This window comes from Salvia splendens, chromosome 7 (assembly GCF_004379255.2).
Source record: "Salvia splendens isolate huo1 chromosome 7, SspV2, whole genome shotgun sequence".
NCBI classification, from domain to species: Eukaryota; Viridiplantae; Streptophyta; class Magnoliopsida; order Lamiales; family Lamiaceae; genus Salvia; species Salvia splendens.
In genome coordinates this window covers 12,170,352-12,185,133 of record NC_056038.1, presented here as the reverse complement: position 1 = coordinate 12,185,133, position 14,782 = coordinate 12,170,352, and the positions used below count along the sequence as shown (strand labels likewise).

The window sequence follows — 14,782 nt, the reverse complement described above, 5'->3', positions numbered from 1 at the left end:
GGTGGTTTAACTTGTTATGTCATACCATGGTTTGTTTTGATTGAGATTGTGTGCCTGATGCCTAGTTCGTCTGAGTTTACTCCGTTAGGCTATATGGCTGTGTTGTGAAACGAATTCGGGTCTGAGTAGGGCCGCAAACCCTATCAGGCTGTGTACACTGGTGGGATCGTGAGCCGTCCTTGCTAGTCGGCCGGTCTCGTGGGCGAATAGTGTGGCCACACTTTCGTCGCACATGGAATGATGATTGTGATTGATGGATTGTTGAGAAAGTGGGGAGATTATTTGACTGGCCAGTCTATGAAATGTTTTTGTGTTCTCGTGGTAATTTCTTAATCTCATATAAAAACTCGAGATCACTGGTATGGATGACATAACTATATAAAATGTTTTCGGCATGAGCCCATTGAGTACAACAAGTACTCAGCCCTGCAATTTCTTTTAAAATTTTGCAGGTTGAGCAGGATGTTGCGAAGGATGTTGAGCTAGCCTTAGGACGCGTTGTGTCTTCATACATAGGCGTGATCCTTGACTCTCTTTAAACCTTATTTTCCGCTGCTATATTTTAAACTATGTCTCAAGACTTTAATCTTTTCGTACTGTGGTTGAACATGTATGGTTGTGTTAGGTTTTCACCAAGTAATTACGTTATCTTTTGAAAATGGTGTTCTCGTGAATTAAATTAAATGGTCTACTTTAGAAGTTAATTGGTTTTCTTTAAGTTATTTTCTCCGTTTTTTTTCTTTTAAAAGTATTTATTATAAGCCTTTTCTAAGTGATAGTAAATTTTAACCTTAAACTTCTTTAAACTAAAATGTCTTTCTTCCTTTAAGTTAATTAGGATTTTCTTTTAAAAACGTTATCCATGCATGTCGGTCACGATCGCCGCGTTTGTGGTACCCCTAGTATGGGCGGTCGTGACAGAGGCTGTGTTAACGGCGAGTTATATCTTGAACAAGATTCCACTAAAAAATAGGGATGTGACTCCTGATGAGATGTGGAAAGGGAAGAAACCTTTGTGTTCATACCTCTAAGTGTGGGGGTGCTTAGTGAAGGTAGAAGTGCCACCTCCAAAACAAGTTGCAATAGGCCCTAAAACAGTCGATTGCATCTTTATTGGTTATGCACTTAATAGTAGTGCATATCGTTTCCTAGTCCATACGTCAGATGTGCCTGGCGTGGCTGAAGGAACAACGATTGAGTCAAGGAATGCTATATTCTTTTAGAATGTTTACCCTTGCAAGAGGCAGGACGATCGTTCTAGTGAAAGAATGGTGGATGAATCCACTAGTTCTAAAACATTTGGTCCCGTCTTCATAACTTTTTATGTTAGATGATGAACCAAAGTGAGTGGAGGATGCGTTGTCTGGGCCAAATGTGCCATTCTGGCTAGAAGCGATCAATAGTGAAATTGAATCAATTATAAGAAATAACACATGGGTGTTAGTAGACTTTCCAGAAGGCTGTAAGACCTTAGGGTGCAAGTGGATCCTGATAAGGAAATATAAAATTGATGGTACTATTGATAAGTACAAAGCTCGCCTAGTTGTGAAAGGCTTTAAGCAGAAAGAAGGATATGACTTCTTCGACACATATTCACCTGTTACGAGAATCATTTCTATTCGGGTGCTTCTTGCAATTGCTGCTATGCACAATCTTGAGATTCACCAAATGGATGAGAAAACTGCCTTTCTGAATGGTGAATTGGAGGAAGAAATTTATATAGAGCAACCTGAAGGGTTTGTAGTATCTGGCCAAGAAAGGAATGTATGCCAACTAGTGAGGTTTCTATATGGATTAAAACAAGCGCCTTTGCAATGACACTTGAAGTTTGACAATGTGATGTTGTCAAATGGGTTCACTCTCAATGAGTGTGATAAGTGTGTTTACATTAAGAATACATATAACGGTTTTGTTATCGTATGTCTTTATGTAGATGATATGTTGATTATGGGCAGCAATAGTGTCATTATCAACGAAACCAAAAATATGTTGTAGAGAAATTTCGACATAAAAGATATGGGTTTAGCTGATGTGATTCTCGGAATCAAAATTAAAAGGAATCATGAGGGAATTGCTTTGACACAATCTCATTATAATGAGAAAGTGCTAAAAAAATTTCACTCGTTTGATTGTGAGCCAGCTAAAACTCCATTTGAACCCAACGTACATTTGAGTAAGCACACGGGAGAGCCTGTAGCTTAAGAAGAATACGCAAAGATCATAGGGAGTTTGATGTTTATCACAAACTGTACCCGACCAGATCTTGCGTGTACGGTGAATAAGTTGAGCCGATATACGAGCAACCCAAGCAAGGAACATTGGAAAGCTCTGCGTAGAGTTTTGAGATACTTGAAGCATACACTTAACTTTGAGCTGCAACACACAAGATATCCCCAAGTACTTGAAGGGTACTGTGATGCAAATTGGATCTCTGATTCAAAAGACTCATTCTCGACGAGTGTGTAACATCCCAAAAATAGACTTAGAAGAAATGTATATTTTAAATTAAATTACATTCAGTAATCCGTATATGTGTGTGTATAAATTAGTAGTCTAACGGATATAAAGCAAATTCTACTTCTATGTACTAAATGGGCCGAAAATGAGGTTCTACAAATGCATAGTGTGAAATAATCAAAATATTAATATGATGTCTTTTTAATGTAGTGTTAATTGAAGAATTTATATATTATTCTTTTCCAATTTTGATGGTAGGCGTGTGATGCGGAGGAATTGGGGAAAATGAGTCTCCAATTCCTATATGGGCTATATGGTGCCCACTATTTGGGCTATATGTTGATAGTCTGTATGCCTGTGTTATTGCCGAGCACGACAGTGGGCTATATGATGTGATTTATTAACTATATGATGTGGCTGGATTAATGATATTCAAGGTTAAATGTGTCTATATGGATGAGATTAACTGTGGCTTTTATTAGTTTATAGGGATGTGATTTGTCACTGATGCATATGTTGTGTGACATATGATGGTGATTTATTACTCGGATATGGTATATGACCTACGAAAAGTAAATTAGTATAGTGTAAAGTATATGTATTTCTATATGGTTATTATGGTGATATATGAGAGGTTGTGATAATATTTAATTGTATGAAATGTCGTATAAATAAATATGAATTTGATAAAGATTTGAAAAGAGTAAACGAAAACACATGAATAAGTATGAGAGAGGAAAATTCTAAAATGCGAAAGTCTTAAATGCTAATAATGATATAGGAATCGAAGCATAAGATAATATGTGATAAATTAAATGATTGGTAATTAATGGTGACATCACTTATTTGACGGATTAAAAAAAAAGATTTTGGGATGTTACAGAGTGGGTATGTGTTCACTGTGGGGGGTGAGCTGTTTCGTGGAAGTCAATGAAACAGACGTGTATAGCTCGATCCACCATGGAATCCGAGTTTATCGCATTAGACAAAGCAGGGAAAGAAGTCGAGTGGCTTAGAAACTTCCTAGAAGATATTCCATATTGGAAGAAGCCAATGCCGACAGTAGTGATACACTGTGATAGCCAAGCGGTAAGTCTCGACATATTCGTCGACGACATAATACCGCAAGGCAATTGATCACAAGTGGTGTTATTGCAGTTGACTATGTAAGGTCAGTGGATAACTTAGCGGATCCGTTAACGAAAGGTTTAAACCGTGATCAAATGCATAAGTTGCTAAAAGGAATGAGACTGAAAACCACATCTTAAAAGATGATTATAGTGGTAACCCAACCATACGATAGGCCTGGTTCAATGGGAAAACGAAGCTATATGAATCTAGTTGTAACATTCAGAAGATTTTTAATCTTCGCCCATTCTTTAGAAAGCATTGAGTGTTGTAACCAGCATGTGGTAATAGGCTAAGTTTTGACTTTTAATGATTCTTTGAAACCTCTAGGGGGTGGGTATGGCAGGATACCTGTAAAAGAATCACCTATGTAAGTGAAGAAGTGTGGGCCGCTTCAACATGTGAATCCCTTATGAATCCAAAGTGGTGTTCCATGACCAGTAAAGGACACAAACGTCAGAACTAATGAGTTTGTAAATAATATTGTGTCAATATTATTGTCTCGGTATACACCAAGGAGGAATGGTTCAAGGCATCATGTCCACCAGGCCGCCGGTATGCCCGATAGTGTTGACTATGGAAAGTTCAAAGCCCCAAGCTACTATTCCAAATGCAATATTATTTCTCGAGAATTGAGCAAAGAGTCTGCATGCATGCGTACACATCTTGTGTTGGTTTGAGCTTGCAGTGCTCTAACCAATGTGGGGGATTGGAGGAAAACATGGGAAATGTGGGGGGAAAAGAGAGAGACTTTTGGCCTTTCAACTTAAGTAACCTATATTTTGTGTATGTGATGTCTTGAATGTCAAGCTTTTCAAGTACCTTCCTTTGGCCTTTAAATAGGCTTGATCTTAGAATGGAAGAGCACACCACAACATACACTTTCTACTTTCTCTAGCTCTCTACATCATAGTGTTCATTCTTAGGAGCCTTGTCTAGCTCGATTCTCATAACTCCATCAAGTTCGCCGGTGCCTAGCGGGTTTGAGGTGCTTCTACATGCTAGGAGGAAGTCGTTTTATCTTTGGGGGCAATACGCCATTCCGTGAGCACTAGCCGCTGCGTAATTTGTCTTGCGGAAAGAGGGCTTTCCTCAACTCGACTTATAAGTTTGGTTTGTTTTATTTTTGTTGTAATTTTCATTCTACTTATTGTTGATATTTTCCTTTCGATTGTAATAGTTAGAGTACCGCTTGTACACGGCTTGGAAATTTTTTATCCCATTATTTCTAACAGTTGTATCAATCAAAGATGTAGCTTGAACGATATTTTGATCCCCAAGTTGTAGAATTGTTGACAAATCATTCGTTGTCCCAAGCAACTCTATCATCAAATGTAAAATAAAAACAAAGTCATAGCTCACAAGCCTCATGGACAATATTTTTGATATACCTCTATTATCAGGATTAGAACCATCTTCAAACTTTAATTATCGACGACCACTTGCTTTTTAAACGAAGCAAAGTAGTGAAGTGTGACCCCCCCATCGAGTGTCGCCTGGTCGCTTGAAACTCGTCTCTTGATTTAAACCTCTTCCACTTTTAATTTCTCTATTTTCTATACATTCGACAAGTTTTTCATGCTCAAGCTGTCGTAGCTTGTCTTTTCTTTTACAAGATGATCCACGTGTTGACAATCATAGTAACAATGGTAAAAAATCACTTACAGCACCATGTGCTTTTGTATCATTTACCACTACTAATTGAAGCCGATAGGAAAAACAATGAACGTACTTGGCAGATGGATTTCCATTCAATATAAGTGATTTCAAACCATTGTACTCACCTCACATATTTGATGCACCATCATAACCTTGACCTCTTAATCGTGACAAAGATAAACCATGCTTAGCAAATACTAAGTCAATCCCTTCTTTTAAAGATTTTGCCGTGGTATCGGTGACATGAACCAAGGCCAAGAATCTTTCTACAATCTCTCCATCATTGTTAACATACCTCGGAACCAAAGCCATTTGTTCTTTAATTGATGCATCGTGCGCTTCATCAACCAAATGAGAGAAATTACTATTTTTAATATCTTCCAAAATAACTTTTGTAGTTTCAACGGCACAACAATTTGTCAATTCCTTTTGAACTAAAGGACTAACCATCTGATTATTGCGAGGAGTATTCTCCAATGTCACCGCTGCTACCTCAAGTTTTTGCTCACGCAACCATTCAAGTATCTCTAGAAAGTTTCCCCTATTTTCATACTCCAATGATTCATCATTTCCCCGAAAAGCCAACCCTTGTTTCAACAATAATCGAGTCACATTTAAAGAAGCAGTCAAACAAATCTGATAGTTGACTTCGTCTTCCTTATCAAATTTCTTCTAATTATATTCAATACTTTGTCTTTGATTTTAAAATCCTTCAAAAAGTATTATGGCCTGATCATGTGTGCTATTAACTGAACCCTCATGTTCTCTAAAAATAGCAAGAGCCTTTTTCCAATTTTTACACCCTGTGCTCACAAGTACATCATCGTTGAACCGATTGTCATTAATAGGCCTAAAAAGATAACACCAAAACAAAATGTTGCATCTTTCTCCACACTATACTCCAACCAGGCATGTCTTTCAAACCCTTTATATTGGAAACTCATTTCCTCCTTACCAAATGAGCTTTTCTTAAAGACATGGACTTTTGGTTGGAAAGGTCCCTTCGAGATGTATTCTCTTCAAATGCGGTCCCTATCTTGGACTTCATACTCAACAATAGGTCTCCGCTTTCCCGGGTCACGATCTATGTTTTCGGCACTAGATTCAACACTTGCAACATTAATTCTCTCTTGGTTCATGATTGGATTCGGAATTGAAATACTACTATCATTTGGAGCACTTGTAGTTGTTGAATCGTTCCTTGGTCTTTTGGAAAAATATCGATGCATACTACAATCAATAAGAATAAGATATCTTAGTGTTATATAATATATATTCATACAATAATAAAGATACAAGCATACTATTTGCACAAATCATATTATAAATAAATTTTCCTAATTCTTGTTTCCTACTGCAATCTGTACACAAATTGAATTTAAAAGCATTGAGGCAAAAAAAAATATTATATAGAAACATGAGACTACTAATACAAAGTTTAATTACATTTTAGGCAAATAAAATATTAAACATGAGAATTGAAAATTGAGCCTTGAAATCTGAGAAATCAGATGAGTTGCTGCACTAAGCCACTGCCACTAAGCCCTAAATTACATACCAAGTCTATATACATCACCCGTTGACCATCAATTGATTCAATTCATACCTGAAATCTTGAATCACGAAAGGCACGGCTGAACGGAACCACTGAAGAACTCTAGCAGCGGCGACAAGCTGCTGCGCGTTGTCTGCCAATCTCAGGGTGAGAAAATTTGGGCTAATTGAGTAAGGGCTTAGGGGCTAGGGCTGATATTATTACTACTTAGTTTATTAAGTTAAAAGGCACAAAAGGTAGCCCAAAATGTAAAATAAATAGCCCAAAACTAATAAACCTTCTTCTTCTTCTTCCTCCTCCCTAATTTCAATTTCAGGATTTACATCCGAGACGGAGTCAGGGCTCACTCCGCGGTGCCGAGGCAGAAATCGGTCGGAGCACGGCGGTATAAGGGTGATTTGAGGTCTGGTGCCGGGCAAGCCCCCGCTGGCGCGAGGGCTTGGCACTGTGTGGTTCCGTCACTGCCCTCATATATGTTTTGCAATGTCGAATACTCACAAAGTTAGTATATGTTACCCACTTGTATTGCACACTTCCAAGTCAAAGTAATTCTATACTCATTAACATTGATTCCGATACAATCACAAATTATGTTAAACAACTCATCATACAAAACAAAGTTATCTAACACAACACATGCATTTACCATGGGTGGCTAATAAGAGAAACCAATTCACAACACATGCATTTACCATGGGTGGCTAATAAGAGAAACCAATTCCACCAATATGTACTATTCTTCCATCCCAATATAAACGGATGACAAACATATTCTGTATCATATAATCATGCAATATGTACACATACTTATCTCAATATTTGAATAATTAAAAACAACTATATACCAAATCCTAGATATTAACAATCAAAAGCCACTACATACCAAATCCTATTAGCTAATAACACACATTGAACATAAAATTATACCAACAACAACTGAAATTTGAATTTTAATGCTAAATTATGAACAAAACATGTCAAGTTTAATTACAAGCCTTAAAAACATAATTTTCACCATAAACTATGAATTTAATGTTGAATTATAAAGAAATCATGTAAATTACCTTCAGGGAGAAACAATTGAACGAATTTGGCCGATTTTGCAAGAATTAGACAAAAAGGTGTATTTTTTTGGAATGGTTTCACAAAAATGGGGAGTACATATGCTAAAACGCATTGCTGCTGTGCTTCATTCGATTCAAGTGAGTTATGCATTTTAAGAATGCGTAACTAGACACGCATTTTGCGAATGTGTATTTAGTTATGAATTCTGTGAATGCGTGTCTAGTTACACATTCTCAAAATGCGTAATACCCAAAGATAGAACACAAAAAAGTGGCTCATTCATGAAAGACAATATTTAAATGGGCCCATTTATAGAATTTTTTCATAAAAATACCAAATTGGATGAATTCTTTACTAGAAAATATAGCGACTATCTTCAACCCTCTCTTGTCAGTAGATCCCTAAGGTTTTATGCTTGACGAATCCCAAGATTAAAGAAAGGTAAAACGATACAGAAGATGAAATACGAATTATGAGGTAAAAAATCCTCTTTATAGGTATGGAGAAGGCTGAGATATGATATGCTTTGAAATTATGTGAAGTATTATAGTGAAGAAAAGTTTGCATTTAAAAATACCAAAAATCTCGTAAGGGGTCGCCGGGACAAGTCAGCGGACCACGAGAACAATCTGTTCTCAATGTCAGCGGGTCGTTGGTATCGAATTTCAACAGTCCGTTGGTTTTGCGCAGCGACACACAATTTATGTAAAACGGTCATACTTTCCCGGCTAGACTTTGATTGATGTGTCCAAGATACTTACGTGAAGCTCTTTCGTAGTTGGTTGACGACGATGGAGAAGAGAGATAAAAGAGAAGATGTTAAATAATTCTATAATATAAAAAAATAATTAAAATCAACATCAAAATTAATCTCTTATTTAAAATATCACCGAAATGATGTCATTTAAAGCTCGAGAAACGACTTGGCCTTGATTAGTGTGCAATTCTTGCACAAAACATCATTTCATTTCCCTTAAAAATCAACCCAGCAATAAGACCATCCACAATAGGCGCCCAGCGACCGCCCAGCCGAGCGCCGGTGCTGGGCGGTTCGCTGGGCGGTCTATTGCAGCCGCCCAGCGGCTGAGTGGAGAGAGAAATCGCGCAGCGCTGGGCGGTTATGTGGCGCTGGGCGGTCGGCTGGGCGGGTCCGTTCGCGCTATTGCAGCGCCCGGATCGCCCAGCGCACCGCCTAGCGCGAAAATTAATTTTTTTTTCCAAACACTATATATACGCGCTTGCTCGTCATTTTCATTCGTATATGTCTCGTAAATTAAATTCCGTATATTGTGTGATTGTTAATTATGTCATTTTATATAATTGTTATTAGTGATGTGGCTATTGATGTGGCTGAGCTATTTATGATGTGGCTAGGCTATGGCTGGGCTATTTATGATGTGGCAGGAGGATTTTTAGTGATGTGGCAGTGGCTAGGCTATGGCTGGGCTATTGCTGGACTATTCCTATTGTGGATGGCCTAATAAAAAGGATATTATAATCTGAGAGAATCCACGGATTTGATACGCAGGAATTAGTAGAAATTGATGGAATGAATCAAAATCCGCGCTCTGCCTCTGTGCATGCACAACATTTGCAAAAAAACCTCCTTTTTTGGCAAATGTAATTAATTGAAGTGTATTTCAGGTGGGTTGTTTTCTGTCGTGTGTGTGTTTGTGCTAGCTGGTTTCTGGTTTTTATGAACTTATTTGTTTGAGTTTTACAGGGAACGGTGAAATGGGGTCTACTGGTATTGATGATTCGTCGCAGAAAGCGATTGAGCCGGAGTTGGTTGATATTGGGAATAAACTTATCCGGCGCCCTTCATCAACTGTTGAGCTACTCATGCTACTCGATGTATGTAGGTTAATGTGTGTCTGTGTGTGGGGGGGGGGGGGTGAAATTCCTATTTTACACAGATATATATGGGCCATTTGTCCCAGGTTTTGAGAGTATTGAACTATGCCACTGAAGAGAAACTGTTTGTGCAAATGCTTGTTTAATATCTGAAGTCTTAATTAGTGTGTTAGAGTAAATATTGATTTTTTCTTCTACTGTTTGAATTCCTACTGTTTCTAGGTATCACAATCCTGCCACATATTTGGGAAGTGCCTTTTATGTGTAAATTGTACACGTGCATTCGTTGTTTTGCTTTAGTTTATGTGGCACATTCTGTGATTGTAGAGGATCAATGTGTGTGAACATTTTTGTTTGGTCTTTGATATGTGTTTAGGCTTTATTAAGTAAGTGTCTCATTTCGTTTAGTTAGGCATGTTATTGTTTGTGTGTGAAAGAAAATGCGATGAAATTGAAAACCTAGATAAGATTGAGTAGAACTCCCAGCTCAACTTGTCTAAATTTTCATTGCATAAACTTCAGGTTACAAGACCCCCCAATATATACAAGCTATAGATGATTCGGTACTAAGTTGCTAGCGTAACCTTGTACGTGCTAATTATGACTAAAACAACATTACGGACAAAATCTGTGATGCTGCATAAAAGTGCACAAAGACAACTATACCTGCTGAACTGTTCTGCAACTTTGACTCAACAACCAGATAGAACAAATTTACATTTATTTGAGCGGTCTTGGAAATTTGGAATAAATTTGAATCATCTATGGGAGAAATGAGCCATTCTATTCACTTTTATGTTTATGCATAGTTTAGGCAATTCATTCTTTATCTATCTGACTGGAACTTTGGTCTTATGATTGGATTGATCATTGTGTTGCATTACCATGTTAGAAAGCATACTCTTTGATGTAGGATGCGCCTAGGATGGATGGACTTTTGGTTCAAAGTTCAAACTGGTGGATTAGACACATTTTGAGGGTTGGGTTCATAATTTGTGGAACAAGATGCATGATGAACTTGACCTTTGTCTTAATGTTCTTACGGACGTCCAATGCATGCTATAAAACATAATGCTTTGCATAAACTACACCTTCTTCACAAGTATGTCATTTCTGTAATTTAACTTTTCATAGCCACTCCGTCAGCCCCAGTAAGATGGGGGTTAGCTCAGAAGCTCAATATTACTTGACAGCCCTTTTCTTTTTATTCAGTGATTTTTAATGAGTGTTTGATGAATGCAGAAGCTAAGAATGTGAATCCCAGAATTAGCATCTCCATAGAGTATGCCATTAGGATTGGAGGTTGTTTTCTTGTTGATCCTGGATGGGAGAAATAATTATGGCCATGCTGAGAAACAGATGTGACTTCTACTTATATTTGTTTTTATTTGATTTGAGTTGAGTTGTTTTTTTTTGGGGGGGGGACTGGTAATGGCAACATTAGATTTTAAAGATTACGTCATGGTGGATTCGAATAAGAGACCTTTGGCCTCTCGCATTAACCACTCTACTGCTAGGCCAACACACACTATGCATTTTTTTCTTTTGGCAATTAAGAACATTAAATTTAAAAACCGCACCACGATGGACTTCAACCGAGGCTAAAACCTTTGGCCTTTGGCACTAACAAGTCTACCACTTGGCCAACAGACACAAACAAGTGCAATTTTATTGATTAACATGGTCATAAGCTCAATAAATTATTTGCAAAACCATTGCTAATATCTTAACTTAGAATTATATCATTCTGTTATATGGCACCCTGCAGTTGCATTCTAACTCTTGCGTGATTGATTAGCTGACTAATCCATCTTTGCTGTTTTCTAAGATGTGCAACCAATGTTATCAAATAGCGGATATGGCGGCGCCATGGCGCTATGGCATGGCGTTCGGTGGTGGAAACGCCATAGCACCGCCTTATCCGACATTTGACAACATTGCGTGTGTACTGCATTTAGGAATAGGGCATTTTGCAAGAAACATGGTTGTTAGAGTGGTATATTATGCTTTATTAATTGTTTAAAGTGTTTTAGATGTTATATTTTTAATATTTTTTAATTTTTGAATTATATATAAATATATAAGTATTATTTTATTTATTTAATTTTTGACCGCCATATCCGCCATACTAATACGCCAATACGCCATATCCCTGTTGCGGTTTTTAGGCAAACCGCCATAAGCCGCCATACGAGATTGATAACATTGTGTGCAACGAGCAACCTGTTTTACAGTTCAAACTAGTTCTTTTGTTATATGTAGGCGGAAAAAGAATTTTTGTTGATTGCTCCCCTCATTCCCCTTGTATTTTTCTATACAATATGTTTCACTGATTTTTACTTTCACCCTTGCCAACACTATCTCTCCTTCACTCTTCTTTAAAATTCTGTACCTTTTCTAGCGAGGCTGATGTTAATGACAGTCTATGTGTAATTGACTAATTTCAGGAAGCAGAAAGCCTTTTAGCCAAGGTATGGCAACAGCCTCCCAGGTCTACATGCAAAGCGCTTCTTCAGACAATGAAGGCGCTTATCACTGATGAATTATTGCACAACGATGATTTAAATGTCCAAGTTGCAGTTGCATCTTGCTGTAATGAGCTCACCAGAATAACTGCTCCAGATTTCCCTTATGAAGATGACACAATGAGGGTATGCAGATGCAATCAGTTATTCCGTGTCTAAATAGATACTCAAGATCATGTCCTCTTATCTCATGCTTTTGTTAACATTGCGCAAGCACCCCATGGCCCATGCACTTATTCTGTGTTTTCTGGAGACAGGAAATTTTCCAACTATTTATGATTGCTTTTGAGCAATTGCCTTGTGAGTCAAGCCGCAATTACTACAGGGCTTTGCATATTGTTGGAACTGTTGCAAAAGTAAGATCATCGCTGATGTTACTGGATGTAGATACTGATGGGCTGGTTGTCGAGATGTTCCGACTTTTTCTTAACAACATTGGGTAAGTTTGTGGGGAGCTTCATTTTGGTATACTTGATATTCGGAGTACTGAGGTTTTCCAATTCTAATTATGTCATTACTGAAGTTATAGACTGTGTCTAGGAATAATTCTCATGGTTTTAGTGTCAAATATATTTTGGTGGAGTTCAATAAAGATTCTGATTATCTTGAAGGTCCAACAACCCTTCCGACGTCTTCAAATACATGGAAATGATCATGACTATGGTGATAGAAGAAAGTGATGATATATCATTTAATCTCCTAAGGCCCCTTCTAGCTAGTGTCAAAATGCAAAATAGGGTAATGATTCTCTCATTGATTATATATGCTATGATTATCCCAATCCTTTCTGAAAAAATGTACTTGTGCTTCAGGATATTTCACCTATATCGTGGGAATTGGGGAAAAAAGTCTTAGAAAATTGTGAAACTAAACTCCAGAGTTATCTCAGAGAAGCAGCAAAGGCAATGAATCTGGAATTTGGTGATTATGCTGAAATAGTTGCTTACATATGCCATGAAACATCCAACGATAATAACAAGGTTTGCTCTTGTATCTCTGAATTAAACATGACTGATACATTATTTAGTGTTGACTGGAACCAAAGCCAGCCTTTCCTCTAGTTTGTGCCAGACAATCATTGTTTGACTCAGCTTATGTGACATGTGGAAAACACATTGCGTGATGGATGAAATGTTGATGGCTGAGGAACGTGATGATTAATCGGCCCCTACTTGGCCTCTGCTCCTAAAATTAATCATCACTTTTCCTTCTTAGAGCCAAGTTTACTGTGTCATGCTAGAGTAATTTCTCTGAACTATAAGCCCTATACAATTTTTAAGAATGTATTCATGCTAAGTAACTGTGCAACAGAAATATTGTATGGTTTACTGTTATTTTTTTTGTATAACATTGTATTGGCCTTTTATTTTTATACTGCATGGCCCAATTATTTAGTTAAAGGTTTAGGGACCAGGGTTTAGTGGAATTTCTCCATTTATTTTATTGGAGACTAGAAAGGAATAAAATAATGGTTGAAAAATGCTACATTCATGACGGATGAAATGCTTTCTTTATATGTACGTCTTAAAATTTCTTTTCATAACTTTTTCTTTCGTTACTTACCAGAATCTGTATTCCTTAGAGAACAGCTATCTTCCTGCTTGTCAAACTTATTTTTTTGGAGTATTTTGAAATTCAGTACCTGATCAAACTTGAATGTGATGACTGATGCAAACAACTTGTTACACTAACTTCTGCGTGAATAACTGGAGGAAGTTTGGTAATTGGAAAAATGCTATTCCATATCTCAATCAGTGTGTCTTCACTCTTGAGAAGTTGTATATAGCATGAAATGCAGCTTTGGTTTGGGGATATTTAAGTCACTTGTGCTATAAGTTTGAAGGTAGTTAATTAGAAGAATGTTCTTTGAATGAAAACTGTATGAACTCAATTGGATGAGAAAGAGTAGCTTTCAGAAAATTGGATATCAGAAGAAACTTCCAGTGATCCTATAGGTGTGATGTTTATTTGATCATTGTGTTCAGGTCACAGTTTTTCAAAGATCACCTCTATATTTTTAATTTCTGGTGTATAACCTTTATTCAGCCCTAAGTTTACAAAAATAAATGAAATACTCAGGAACATCTAAAATTACACTGAGTGCCATTACAAAAGTTTTCTCAGTTTATGTTGTTAAATGAATATGGTACTGTTCTGTAAATCATATGATACCTTACCTATTCATCTATAATTTGGTTGATGTTTTGTTTGTCAATCAGGTATCAAAGGAAGTCTCGCCTGCTGCTGCTGGTGTGGTAATCCAAACAGATCGAATTTCAAAGTCTGTGTATTAAATTTCCTCTCTGCAAACTGATGATGGTAATGTAACTAAGCTGGGCAGTGAAAATTTATCGGAAGCAGTAAAAGACTCACATCAGATTGTACTATCAGAAGCAGACAAAAGTACTTTTCAAAAGAGAAGGAAGAGGAAACCTAGTTCTGCAGTAAGAACCGAGGAGGATAAACATACTAAGAAAATCAGAGATAGGTATTCCCATGAATGATCCCTTGGCTATAATGAGGAGAAAAATGACTTAGC

General features: G+C 37.2%; 1 protein-coding gene across 2 annotated transcripts; it reads left to right on the top strand.

The window, feature by feature from the left end:
• The first annotated feature begins 9,348 nt into the window (after nucleotides 1–9,348).
• On the top strand, nucleotides 9,349–14,597 carry LOC121742704 (sister chromatid cohesion protein pds5-like). 2 transcript variants are annotated; one of them, XM_042135936.1, is made up of 7 exons: nucleotides 9,349–9,508; nucleotides 9,632–9,718; nucleotides 12,166–12,369; nucleotides 12,501–12,682; nucleotides 12,855–12,981; nucleotides 13,056–13,223; nucleotides 14,463–14,597. In XM_042135936.1, exons 2-7 carry the CDS (start codon nucleotides 9,707–9,709, stop codon nucleotides 14,535–14,537), a joined length of 768 nt encoding a protein of 255 aa, XP_041991870.1. In that variant the 5' UTR covers nucleotides 9,349–9,508; nucleotides 9,632–9,706; the 3' UTR covers nucleotides 14,538–14,597. The 2 variants fall into 2 exon arrangements, with proteins under 2 accessions (XP_041991870.1, XP_041991869.1); XM_042135935.1 differs by having other exon boundaries at nucleotides 9,588–9,718.
• Nucleotides 14,598–14,782: the final 185 nt, after the last annotated feature.

Excerpts from the sequence above, each read along its gene's own strand:
- LOC121742704 (XM_042135935.1), top strand. The coding sequence starts at position 9,599 with ATGGGGTCTACTGGTATTGATGATTCGTCGCAGAAAGCGATTGAGCCG. Across the intron at positions 9,719-12,165 it reads AGCTACTCATGCTACTCGAT|GAAGCAGAAAGCCTTTTAGC; the intron begins GTATGTAGGTTA and ends GACTAATTTCAG. Across the intron at positions 12,683-12,854 it reads CTTTTTCTTAACAACATTGG|GTCCAACAACCCTTCCGACG; the intron begins GTAAGTTTGTGG and ends ATTATCTTGAAG.